General features: G+C 38.1%; 1 protein-coding gene and 1 long non-coding RNA gene across 6 annotated transcripts in view; one reads left to right on the top strand and one right to left on the bottom strand.

Annotated features, from left to right (window-relative positions):
* Positions 1-212: 212 nt before the first annotated feature.
* The window catches only part of LOC100870755 (protein Star), a 16,997-nt gene continuing 3,814 nt past the window's right edge, over positions 213-13,395 (bottom strand). For 2 of the 5 annotated variants that reach the window (XM_086912221.1, XM_086912220.1), the window contains exons 4-9: positions 13,108-13,300; positions 5,615-5,806; positions 3,736-3,949; positions 3,122-3,286; positions 2,818-3,009; positions 213-2,583 (exon numbers count right to left, since the gene is read on the bottom strand). In XM_086912221.1, the coding sequence (XP_086768347.1) occupies positions 2,398-2,583; positions 2,818-3,009; positions 3,122-3,286; positions 3,736-3,949; positions 5,615-5,806; positions 13,108-13,208 (1,050 nt within the window). In that variant the 5' untranslated portion in view covers positions 13,209-13,300 and the 3' untranslated portion in view covers positions 213-2,397. Of the gene's footprint in view, positions 2,584-2,817; positions 3,010-3,121; positions 3,287-3,735; positions 3,950-5,614; positions 5,807-10,394; positions 12,233-13,107; positions 13,301-13,395 lie in introns of all 5 variants that reach the window. The other 3 variants (XM_086912222.1, XM_003697039.4, XM_086912223.1) reach the window with 2 other exon arrangements.
* On the top strand, positions 7,093-8,970 carry LOC147657039 (uncharacterized). The gene is made up of 3 exons (XR_015293278.1): positions 7,093-7,569; positions 8,440-8,639; positions 8,703-8,970. It is a non-coding gene; the product is annotated as an uncharacterized LOC147657039 (long non-coding RNA).

Raw genomic sequence — 13,395 nt, 5'->3', positions numbered from 1 at the left:
TTGCGGTTCGACTGGTTCTTCTATTAACCTTATTTCTATTCTATTCAGAAAGAGAAACTTTTCCATTGAATTAACGAAATTGATATTCTACGTGAAAAGAAGTACAATTCACTTTGTCACTTTATCTGCAAAAGAAGATGATGCACGAGTTTAACGAAATTTTTTACTTGGATCAGGAAAGGGGGAACGGAGATATTAACAAATAACCACAATTTCTCAAAATTACCGCTTCTATTTAAAAAACAAAAGTACACTTTCCAACTTTTTTCATTTAAATATAAAAAAAAAAAGAACGGCGAATTTCCAAAATATCTTGATCGCTTTTCAAAAAAATTCGTTCGTTTCTCTCAGAATTACAATGATAGAAACGTATTGTTTTCGAGGTGCTTTTTTAAGGGGGGAGGGAAAAAAAAAAAAAAAGAAAATGACTAAAAAGAAACACGCGTTTCGTCGATTAAATGAAACGATCGGGGAGACGATGGTCGATAAACTTATATTAACGTAAGTACACAAAATCAGTGAAACTTGTACGAGTGCGTGCGTGCGTGCGTGCGTGCGTGCATGTGAATGTATGTATACAGTTAATAAGCGCAAGAACATCGCGTAATTTTCGACGAGACCGATAGTAACGGGTCATAGGATGTATCGTAAATTGTCTGCGATAGTTGCATTGGTTTTAATGTCGTATCTGCCCGAATACCGATTGAATATTACGGATAACGAGCCGATATCGAAATAGGAACGATAATTTTTCCTCGAACAGTAACTATCGGTCGAATCATCCGGCTGAAAATAAATTCGCGCTTGCTCAACACTCGATGGTGGTTCAGACCGATAAACTCTATCAAGTTTATCGTAAGAAGAGTAAGGGTAATTAAGTATCGCCCGTTCCCTAGAATCGTGAATCTTGAAGCGTCACGCTGGACACCCTCGTGAAACCGGATTTCCTCTGCTCCTCAGGAATCGATATTGAGAGAACTTTTGTTCGATGGAGTAGTTTAAGTAGTCTGACGGAACTTATTATATCGTAATTAGCGTTTTAACCTTCGATTCGAAGGATAAGATTTCTTGATTTCTTCAAAATGATAAATTTCTCGTGATAGCGGTTGAAGGAATTTTCATACGAAACTCTTGGTGGAACGAAGAAGAAGAGATCGATCGACGACGTTTAATCGGACGTTTAAAGAAAATGAAACGAAAATGCAATTTCTCGATTGTGGGTTTAAGGATAATGGTTAGCCAACCACCCTTAATGGCAAATACCATCAATGCGAAAATCAATAGCGAAAGGCAATTTTAAGCTGGAATATGATTGGTGTCATGTAAGTTCGAGCCACTTCGATAAAGAAGGTATTTTATCCCGATCGTAAAAAACAATAAGAAATCAAGGACTCGGTAAAGTGGTACGATAATATCACATCGGCGAGGAACAGAGGAGAACCAGTTTATCGTATCCTAGTATAGCTTAGCTAAGTATCGACTTACGTGCTAATAAGGCCTGTGGTTTAGGTAATCGGAATAACTCATCGATTATCATTGTGATAGCGCTCGTTAGACCGCGGGTAATGATCGTTTTTGGTGAGGATTATTGCAATTGTCTGCGATCTCTCTCTTTGACAAAATAAAATCTACGATTACTCGTAAAAACTGCACCGGTATCATCTTTGTCCGATACTGGTTTAACGTTACATTAAAACGAACCTACGCTAAAATACGAAAATATGAAATTAAATACGCTTTATTTTCTCTCTTGATTTTCTCTTTTTAATTTTATCTACCTTCGTTCTTGATTTCGAATCATGCGTAAGAAGCTGTAAGGCGTATGCGAGCTTCTTCGCGCCAAAAATTGATCGATGTCGGAATCATACGCCGGAAGGAGGTATCGCGTGTCGACCTGATTCTGATCTATCAGCGTCGTGTTTCGGGTAACAATAGTTTGGGAAATTAGGTTTTTCAGTCTTTATCACATGTCCGTTAAATTGACGTGAAGAAAAGCAAAGAAACGAATGATAAACGTAGAAAAAGCATAGTCTAATTCATAGATCGTTGATCGATTATTTAATTATATCGATATAAACGGACGAAAGAAATCTTGTAGATTATTCTACGATCCTGTGCGCGTGCGGCAAGAAATATATTTCCACGGAAAATAAAGGTTACGTTCGATAACGAGGTCCGTGTCGTTCCGTCTTGATAATGAAACCGAGATCATTTCGATGATCCGATTTCGTATCATTGTCGAACAAAGATCACAGACGTTGTTCCAGATCGAACGATTTTCGATCGATCACGAAAAGAAAATATTCCTGGTCGCAACTGAACTCTCTTGTTCGTCGAGAATGCACCTGTGAACGTAGAATCGTCTAATGTGTCGAAAGTAAGCACAGTCAAGGAAGTTCAAATCTTAAGCAACGCGTTGTACAAGAAAATCAATTTCCCGGTGTCGGTTGTGTACATCAACTTGTATCGCCTGCTAGTCATCTTATCGATCAGGCTTTTCGTCTCTGTTTCGCTATGGTGAGGACTCCAACGGATAGACACCACGGATATCCTGGTCGTCTCCCAAGGAATCGTATCCAGGACCTACACCAAACACGATCACGGTGAAAGGAAAATATTTAAAATAAAATATTTGGAATAGACTTATCTTTGGAAGAGAAAATCTTTCGAGCATGTTAACGACATGTTTGTCGTAACGTATAAAGATCAAAGGAAAGACTTTCTTAAAAAAGAACAAAAGGACAAAATATCGTGGGGATATATATATATATATTGGAGATAGAATTTCATGTAATTTCCAGTGAAATCGATAGTTACCTGGCCGTCTTGCGCATCCGGACTATCCAAACTCAGGTAATCCAAAGTGGTGGCACTATAGGCCAACAGAACGCTGTACAAAGGGAAGCATTTCAATCTCGTGGTCGGTAAACCCTCGTCCGACGACACGAGACTGTTCGGGCCCTCGCCCAATTTAGTAACTTGAACTTCGGATTCCTGGTGATAAGTAATCTGAAATTCGAACGGGCCCACATAGATAGATATAGAAAGTCTCGTTAAAGTGCAGTAATAGATAATTAAAACGATACGATTGATGAAGTAAGACACGTGTATCTCTATTTACCTCTTTGGTATCCTTATCGGTGCTGAGGCAAGCATGAAGAACTCTGGTCTTTGGGTTTCTGGTGCTTCTATGCGCCTCGAAGAAGCTTCTAGGATCTGTCAGAATCAGGACGCCTCTCCAACTTAAATTACGTTCCAACCAGCCGGTACTAGAGATGGCACCTATCTATAAAATCCAATAATTCGTGTATATTTTTTAAGTAAAATACACGGAATTTCTTTTTAAACTGTTGAACTCGTCGCGTGAAAAGATCTCGGTTTTCTATGACTTCCGTGTAATTTGAGTAAATACGAGTTTCATCCAGTCGACGATCACTAATTAAAATGTCATTTCAACAAGCGAAGCTTTATTGTAATGCCATTTACTCCCTATTTAATCCCAATTATTTATTATTTAATCATATGCAAAGAGATCGCATAGAGATTATTTGATCGAAACTTCTCGTTCATTTACCTCACTTTATTTTCGTCGATTAAAAGCTTTGTTTCGCGAGGAAGCAAATAGATGTTTACTATTACTTCCAAATTAAAAGTTAACGTAATCTTTAAAAAACGAATTAATTCTCGATGCTCGTTCAACACTCGAATATGAGATATGAGAAAGTCTCTTCTTACCCTGCTTATGTACTCCACGTACACACCCTCGCGTTTTCCCTCGGTCAGACCCGCGACGTACCTCTCCTCCGTTGTTTGGGTGACGTTCGATGGATCCTGTTGCGTGGTGGGTTTCAATTGAACCTCTCTGATGTACGCGACCAATTCCGGATTGTCCATCGAGACGCTGTTCAACACGTAATCTCTGGTCATATTGGCGTCGAACGCCTGCCTCCTGCAATGAAACGTTCGATTTTATGTACACACACCAATAGCCGAGATTCTTCATTAAGCCCAACATGTATGTACGCATGGTAGTAAACTGTATCTCGTTTAAACCGTACAGAAGATAGAATAGGTCGTTGATGGATATTCGAATACCTCTCTGAATCTCTCTATTTATCTGTCTATTTATCGTGCGTAAAAGTAAATGGAACGGATATTCGAAAATTTAAATCTCTGCATACATATTCCGTAACTAATACGATGCGTCGTTAAATAAGAGAGGTTTGATCCGAAATTTAAGATTTTAGGAATCAAATTTAAATTACATTTTATCGTTAAATAATTAAACGATAAATTTGTAGAAGATGTATCGATAATTGCAAGAAAGAGAACTTTTCAGATTGCTGAAAATATAACTTTATAATTTACGCATATTTGAAATTGACATTTCAATAAATGAATTAATTAAGTTTCGACATTAATAATGATTTCGTTAGAAGCTCGTAAACGCTCTTTCTTTGACAGAGCTTTATTGAACAGCCTTTGTCACGAGCGTCCGAGGGAAAGGATAATCGTCGAGTGACCTAGTAATTAACTTCGTTTAACAATCGTATTTCTTCAATGTGGCTAAGGCTAAATGGAACGATCTTCGTGGATCTCGAAAGATAAGGGGACAGTTATTTGATATATCTCGAGTGTTATTAATTATTCGGGATGTATCAAATATATTTGCATATTTTTGTATTTACATTATTTTATCATTTAGATGATAAATATTTCCTACAATATAAAACGATTCAGTATTTTTTTTTTTATTGCCTGCAAGATAAATCGTATCATAAAAAATGCAAACAGTTTGGATTCAAATTATCCAAACACCTCATCAATCAATGTTAATAACAATTCACACAATTCTTATCAATTGAGCGGATTATCCACTTTGTCAGAGATCTTGGCCAAAAGTTGTGATCAAATATTTAACTCGATAAGATCAGAAACGAGTTCGAAAATCAAAACAATGACGCGTAAAAAATGGTGAAATAACCGGATGCGCTGCGCGTATTTCCGGCGGCTTCCGACAATGGCCATCAATTGAAATCGGTGATATCGTTCGCAATTTTTTTTCTCCTGATTGCCGTAAATTAACACGATTGTCGATTGTCATAATTTTCAAAGCCGTGAGCGAACGTTAAACGGATGATAAAGGGAGAAGAAAGGGTAATAAAAAGCGACGAGATCCGTTTAATTATTTAATCCCTCGCGATACTGTGCACGTTTTTCTGCTAAATTAATGGAAGGGATAATGAGGAGAAAAGAAAAACAAAGAGAGGATAGATAGATACAACGACAGCTTTAGGGGCTTCCAAATCTTTTATTTTACGGTGTTGTAAAATTGTTACGTAGCGCGTTTGATTGCACATATCCGTATAAGATAAGGGGATAAAGAAATTGAAAGATGTCCCTATAAAAGAAACTTGAACCACACATCTTAAATATGAATTTAATAAAGCATAAAATTTTACCTCGATAAAAGAAAATCAAGAATTAAATTTTGAAAATGAATCTTGATCTTTAATATTCATTGGATGTGTAATGGCGAATAAAACAAAGATATTTATAGGAGATGAAGATAAGGATTTTAATAGAGTGATTTTAGCGAGCGAAAAAAATTTACCTCAAGGCCGCAGCCTCGCTCCAGACGAGGAGCAAGGCCATGGCAGTGGAAAACGCGGCAAGGAACGCCAAGCAGGGGGCCACTCTTCTCCACCAGCTTTTCTTGTAATTCGCCATCGTGGTCCCTGACAACGTCGAGCCCGCGGGTGGCTGTAAGACCCCGGTGACTGGGGGCATCCCGGTGGGGGCCATTCTGCAATCATAAAACCGTCTCCCATTAAACATTCGTTATTATATCTCCCATGCGGGAGGAAACTTTAAAGACCATTTAAAAATAACTGATATATCACATATATTGCTCAATTTTATTTTTAATTAAAAAGAGATATGTTTAGTCGGAGAAAACGAATAAAATGAAAAGGATGTTTCATCGAGCGATCCACGGTAATTCAATAACAATGTAGACTATTGATGAATTGAATAATATATTTGATATTTATTTTTTCTTCCAATTCTATATAAATTTATCGTGGAACAATTGTGATATTAAATTGTGATTTAAGAAGTTGACCTTTTAAAATGCCATTTGACAAAGGAATAAATCAAGGAAGTCTACTGCCATTTACGATACTATTTACTTTGTCCTTTTCTATTTTTTTTTTTTTTATTCTTATGAAATCTTTCAAACTTAAACAAATAATTATTATATTAAAATAATCATAAAGTGTGTGAGATATAGAAATATAGAAAATAGAAATACAGTAGAAAAAAAGGATACTATATATATAAAAAAGGTGAAGAAGAGAGGGTAACCTTTTAATGAACTTTCTTGATACGAACTATTGATCTTGGGTTAAAGTATTTAGAGGAATCAGCTGCAACGAGTCGATTTCCCTCTACGTTAGTCCGCATCGTGATATGATCGTTGCGTGCGCAAGGTTTCGTTGCAGTTTAACTTAACATCATGTTTAAATTTACCAGGGAATTTACCTGAGAGTCTGCATGCATATTTCATAGCGCTGTTGCAATTTGAAAGGAGGCTCGATCGCGAGAAAAGACAAAGATTGATCGCAGAAAAAGTCGATTAATTCTTGAAGAATCAACTAGTTTACCATTATATATCTTGTTGAATGATATAATATAACAAAATATGGTAAAATATGATGTTGATATTAATTACGATAAGAAAAAAAATTCAACGAAATCGAACTGAGTTTATTAAAATTCTGTTCAGCCGTATTTTAAAGTAAATTCAAAGAAAGTTCACCCTTTAAGTGGAATATATCTACATTTCATGTATACTTCCTGTGCACCGCCCTTTATCCATTCCGTATACATAGCGATGAACGTCGCTGCTTGGCATTTCACGCGATGCATCGTGCTTCGAATGGTTATTATAACGAAGCCTCCAACCCCGATATCGCAACAAGACGTATCCAGTCAACACACACACACACACACACACACACAGTTGTAAATACAATATGAATTGTTCCGCCGCATAATGCGAACCATAATCGATGCGCTGCTTAAGCGACCTGTAGTCCCACGACCAATATGGCCGAAGATGAACGAAAGGAATAATCCTGGATAGAGAATATTTCACGGAAGTGAAATCAGTTTTTCGATCGAGATTTCGTAGCGATCCGGTTTATGATGTCATCCATTACGCTCGCGCGGTGAATAGTTAAACTTTCACACGATACTATAATGCAACTGCATCTCAGTAGCTGATGCAACTCTAAGTATCTCAGTCCTGATACAACGGCTGGCCCTGTTCCCGATCGATCCAGGTGATATCGCTGTATAACATCGTTGTGACTTTGATATATCGCGCGATGGATCCATTGTAATTTCGTTGTAATAACAAGAAAATGGTAATCAATTGACACACGTTCTATAGAAAAGATTTAGGCCGATTTAGCGTGCACCAGGCGTGTGGATTTATAGAGGCAATTTGATTTACGACGAGGACAATCGGGAATGAGAAACGGGTCGGAAGAAACGAAAGCAACAGTACGCTTGGTTATTAAAATATTTTTCATTCCCTTCGTGCTATTTCCTTACCCGTTACGTCTCGTTTCTTCATATATAATACATTACACAACTCGTTTACTCTTTTCAGACTTCGTATTCTATACGTTTTCTTTTACTTTTTCTTTTTTTTTTTTTTTTTTTTTTCGTCATTTCTTTTCCGAGAACAAGTGGAAACATTTGCGAGGGAACGACGGTTCCTTGAAGCAAACCTCGTTACGTGAAAGAATGTTACATGCGGAAACAGCGTTACATCGTGCTGCAAAATAAAAGAAGCTAATGAGGGATAGTAAAATGTAAATAGCTTCAAATGTTTTCTATCCTTTGAATGAACTTGAAAACTCGTGGTAAGCAGTATTATTCGAGAGAAACAGGAAATGAATTTTTAAATTCGTTACATTAAATAACAGGATAAAACGATGAAACTCTTGAATATAAGAAGAACAATATACCACGTGAAACAACCAGACATTCCACATTTAAATAATTGCAAAGTAAGACACGAAACACGAGTAGCGCTGAACATTTTGTAAGCGGAACTTGCAATCAATTTTTAACTAGACTAATTTTTCGTATGTCCATCTACGTGAAAATATTCATACAAACAAGATATTTCAAACGAGAAGTTTGACATAAATTCTAACTCAATAAGAAACTTCATTCGTCTCAGTCTAATTTCCATAAGATAGTCAAGATGAAAGGGAACAATTCTATACGTTAAACGCCTCTTAAATTGACCGACCCAATTGTTGGCGATACTCAAATGCCTTGCTCCAATTTTCATCGTTAAAAGATCTTCGTCATCTTTATTGTACTTCTCGATCTTGTTTTCAATCGTTCAATCGTTTTCAGGCCGCAAAAGTTCAACTTAACGAGAGGAAGGTTGAGGATTTAGGACTATGACAAAGGACGCGTGCAACAATATATCGAATACAAAAAGGGAGACGAGCCACGAAATAATAAATCGCATTGAAAATGTTTTTTTCAACGGAAGCTTTATGCCTAGTTTTCAACGATGCGATTGTTACCCGAGCTCGGGATTGGTAAAGTATGTAAGTACGTGGAACCGAGTCTGTTTGAATATCGTTAGTGACCTCCATTGTCGTTGATTGTAGTTGATCCAATGTTTATGAAACTGAACCTGTTCTGCCATGATAATCGTGTCGTGAAAAAAAAAAATGAAGATATTCTTTGGAAGCATAATATTGATTGGAAAATGGCGAATTGGAATAAAACAATTCTAGATACGAAAGTTTAATAATGAAGGTTTCATCGGAAAGATGCTTTTTAACAAGAATCGAAATTTATTTTTATTAGCAGTATGTTATTGTTTTCTTTCTTAATTAAATATCTACACGAGTATCCGAGTCTATATGCGAAAAAGTTGGTAAATTTATTAAAACCAATTCACTCTAACAAATGTATGTACGCGTTCAATTGTTGTTACATATGTGAAATTTGATCATAAATGATATTTTGATACCGAAAAATCCAAATACCGCAATAACAATTCCGCCTGCAATTTTATTAAAATTCATGCCCAATTCATACTCGAATTAATTGTAAACGGTACCTTTCAATCATGCAATTTCGCAATACCTGCAAATATTTTCCAACCAACAAGTTGGAAAATTGTTTTACATCTATTTTATCTATTTTATCTTCAACATGATGTGATCCTCTCAAATGACTGAACGATGAAAAGATAAAAAAAAAAATGAAAATAAATTCAGTATCGGGAATTTTTACTTTATTTCGTGATAACAAATATTAAAACGCAGAATCGAGCCGATAGTAAAAATTCTGTTCAAAAATCTCTTAAAGAAAATCTACAAAAAATTTATTTTTCAAACTAAAAAAAAAAAAAAAAAAAAAAAAAAACAATTCATTCAGGTGTGAAACAAGCTTTATCCAATATCGAAACAATTCATCAGGACACCAAATAACAATCATTATTTTCCCCATTTTCCTCTTTTGTTTGCACAGTTCGTTCCTGATTGACTCTTTCATACCACATCTCGCGGCAAACGGCAAAATGGAATTCTGGCCAAATTCCCCAATTTCGATCAATCGATAGGTGTCGTGCACGAAGACAAGACGTGTATCGCGAGATATTTAGGAATTTTATCATTGAAGAAAAAAAGCAAATTTCTTATAAATTTCCTCGTTTATCTATAAACTAGTCCCTATTCAACGTATTTTAAAATAAATAATATCTACAATGACAAAAACAAATTAGAAAATTATCCAGTAACACTTCTTATATGAAACGAAACGAAATTCGTGAAAGATCAAGAACACGAGATCAAGAAAAAGATTTGGCGCCATTTCTTGAATTTCGTTGATACGTAGGAATTAATCATCGTTAGAAAGAGATCATTTATAAATATATGTAAATCATGACGGCACAAAGGTATGCAAATACACATAACTTTCAAATCACGAAGCATAACAGAGGATTGAATTCGTTCACTTGGGAAAAGTCAGCAGGTAGTAAACAAAACAAAACTCCGCAGAGTTGCGAACTCTGAGATACGAATCCATGTCAGTGAAAACGCGGCTTTCTACAATACTACTCTTCACTTCAAATCCCTGTAGCGAATGTATATGTAAAGTCGAAAACAACGATCTTCACGCAAGTTTGTCCGGGAATTTGAACGTCGACATTGAAGCGCAGATACAATTTAATATATCGAGCGGGGGAACAAAATAGATCAAAAGCGGAATGACGCAGAGACAGGAGGCAGGGCGAATAAATTTCTCGAACTCCCAGAAATTCCCTCGAGCGTTTGTGTTAAAATACGTACTTGGCTTTCACGGGCTCCATGCCGGTCCAGAATAATTCGGCAGGCGGATAGGAAGGTTCAACGGCGTACAACATTCACGTGGCTCGTCTCGCATCCCGTCCGTGACGCGACCGTCGCCTGGAAGACATCGACCAGGCTGCTTCACCAGGCCGACCTCCTGCACATCCTCTCTGCCAACGTCTTCACGCTGCTGCACTCGTCCAATCTGTATTTCTCTTTGTAGAGAGCTCGTTTTTTTTTAACGATCGACGATAAAAACAACGTTAAAAAATGGAACGAGCGTGCCTGTTCGTTTGTGCGTGAAAACTCTTTGTGTTTATAATCAGCCGGATACTCTCTCTATCGGGCGCGAGCAAAAAACGTTAGTCGGCTTCTCTTTCTTTCCTTTCTTTCGCAAACCGATTCACAAAACCGTGAGATTTCTTTGTTGACGTTTCGAACGCGTCGTTTCACTTGTTCACCAACTGAATTCGCGTAGAAGTTTGCGAAGAAAACTGACGACACGTCTACTGCTTATTGTTTCGATCAGAGTTGAAGTCGCGTCGCTAGAAACCGGCCCTTACGTACGTTCCCCTCGATCCTCTTTCCACGGAACTTTCTTAGAAAAGAGAGACTAGCCGCGCGAGCGTGAACGATCGGCAACCGTATCGACGAACGTCCGGCGTCGATCGAGTGGCAACTCGGAGGCGTCGAGGTCGAAGGAGTCGCGGAAACGAAGAGAACGATGTTCGAAAGCGTGGAGGAGAGAGCACGAAGATTCGGTAAACAGATTTTCTGGACGGAGGAGCGTGTGTGCACGCGAAAGTTGATTAGAACTCGGCGTGCTGCGATGAAAGGACGGGAGGCGGCGAGTGTGTGTGTCGTCGAATGTCGCACTGCAGACCGGCACACGATCCACAGCCGTCCCTGTCGACGTTTCTTCCCTCCTTCTTTTCCTTTCTTTTTCTTTCTTTCTCTCTCTCTTTCACTCTTCCACTCTTTCCCCCCTTTTGCCTTCTACTCGGACTCGCTTTCTCTCTCTCATACGCATACACACACTCTCTCTTTCTTTTTCTCTCTTTCTCCCACTTACGACTCTCTCCCACTCGCACGCGTTTCGCCGGCTGGTGCGTCCCGGTGCAGACACACGACGACGTTCGCGACGACCACACCACGACGTGACGACGACGACGTAAGCTACGATCGGTCCGTCGCGTTGGCTGACTAGAGAAGCACGCCAGAAGTCGCGCGTCGCTTCTCTTATGTTTTTTTCTCGCGTTCTTGTCTTTGAGAAACACGCGGCGCTCAACGAACCAAGCGCGATGATCTTTTTTTTCTCTCTCTCTCTCTCTCTCTCTTCCCCCTCGTTGGCACGGAGAAGGAAATGCAAGCGTATATGCCCGTCCCGTGGCGAGAGCCGACTGCCCTCCAGCACCTGGAACGGCTGACGGTAACCGGGTACAATGCCTCCTATATCGAGTGTCCTTCTTTAAACACCAGCCCGCCATCCGTATCCTCTCCTCGTCTATCCCCTTCAATCTCGCTGTCCCTCTCCCTCGCTTTTACGAGGACATTCCGTGCTCTCCGCTCTCCTATTAACGGCCAGGTAAAACCCAGTGGTTCTCAATACACCTATCCACCATTTCACCTATAGTTTGTGCCGTGGGTAAACTCTACTAGATACACGAGGCTACCTCGAGTTACTTTCTCTCTTGGCTCCCTCCTTTCTGTATATACGTAGGGTAGCGAGCTCCGGCTTAACTCACGAAGGGACACGGTTCTACGCCGTTGTTGGTCATCGTGCTCTATACGCCTCGTTCACGTATACGTCCGGTAGCGTTGTAAAGGCGTTATCGATCCTGCAACAACTCGTGTCCGCCTTTGTGTTCCATGCTCGCAGGCCGCAATCCCTACGTGAAACGGTCGCTCGGTTTCTTGATTGATTCGATAGGAACGTGTCTCGTGGCTTAGGGATAGACGATCGTTACGTGTTTCGAATAGAAATAGAGATTAATTCCAACGAGGATCTCTTTACAAGATCGATTCGAGGATATTCGAAATTTATCTTTGAAAGGACGAATTTAACTATAGGATATGAAAGATCTCGATGAATTTTAGTAAAACGATGAAAAGTTTCGGTTAAAAAACTTTTTCATAAACCTTGCTTTTCTTTTTTTTGCTGTCATTGTATATAGAATATGAGGTGAATATGAGGTGCCTTTGTTAATCGAGGGATATAAAGTTTCAGAGGGAAAAGTTTGAGGTTCAGCTTTTAAAGTATTTTTTTTTTTTTTTTTTAGTAAAAGTAAAATTTTGTTTCTTATTGCAATCCCTTTGAAAAAAATCTTTTGAACCGATGGAAAAATAAAATTCTTTTAAAAACTTGTTATTTAATGTATTATATCCTTTAAATATATTTTATGTATTTACGATTTAGCCAAATCAAAAGCATTCAAAACTCTTTTTTTAAAAAATAAAAGGCAAAGAATATTTCTATTTTTTTTTCTATTTTTTTATCTACTTAAATAAATACACTTTTGAAATATTCTGTGAGAATAAGTTCATATGTTATTAGTTTAACAACGACATATATTACAAAAAAATGTAATATATAATGGCTCTATCTATATATAATCTATCGTAAAAATCTTGGAACGATATTTCTCGATTTAAAAATTTCTAAAAGTGACATTTTTCTCCCCTACCTTTGATTGAAATATCGAAATCTTTATACCTCATTGACAAAAGGATATCCATCACGCGAATGTCTATATATTCCGACTCGTAGCCATTTTTATCGAAACGCCTTCCAAACGTTATTTCGATGAAGCCCATTTCTCACGAATCGGAGACTATTCTAAATTGGCCATCCCGGTTGATTGAACGGGAGAAAAGAGAAGAGACTACCTTCACCACTTGAGGCGAAACTGCAAAAATAAATAGGAGCCGTAAATAATTCCTCGACTGCAGACTCCTCTTGAAAATAGAAATCTCTTTCGGGTCCTTGCAGAGTATTACGATC

Source organism: Apis florea, unplaced genomic scaffold (assembly GCF_048593485.1).
Source record: "Apis florea isolate Af1SG1 unplaced genomic scaffold, ASM4859348v1 contig_3367_pilon, whole genome shotgun sequence".
NCBI lineage: Eukaryota > Metazoa > Arthropoda > Insecta > Hymenoptera > Apidae > Apis > Apis florea.
This window is presented reverse-complemented; position numbering and strand designations above follow the sequence as displayed.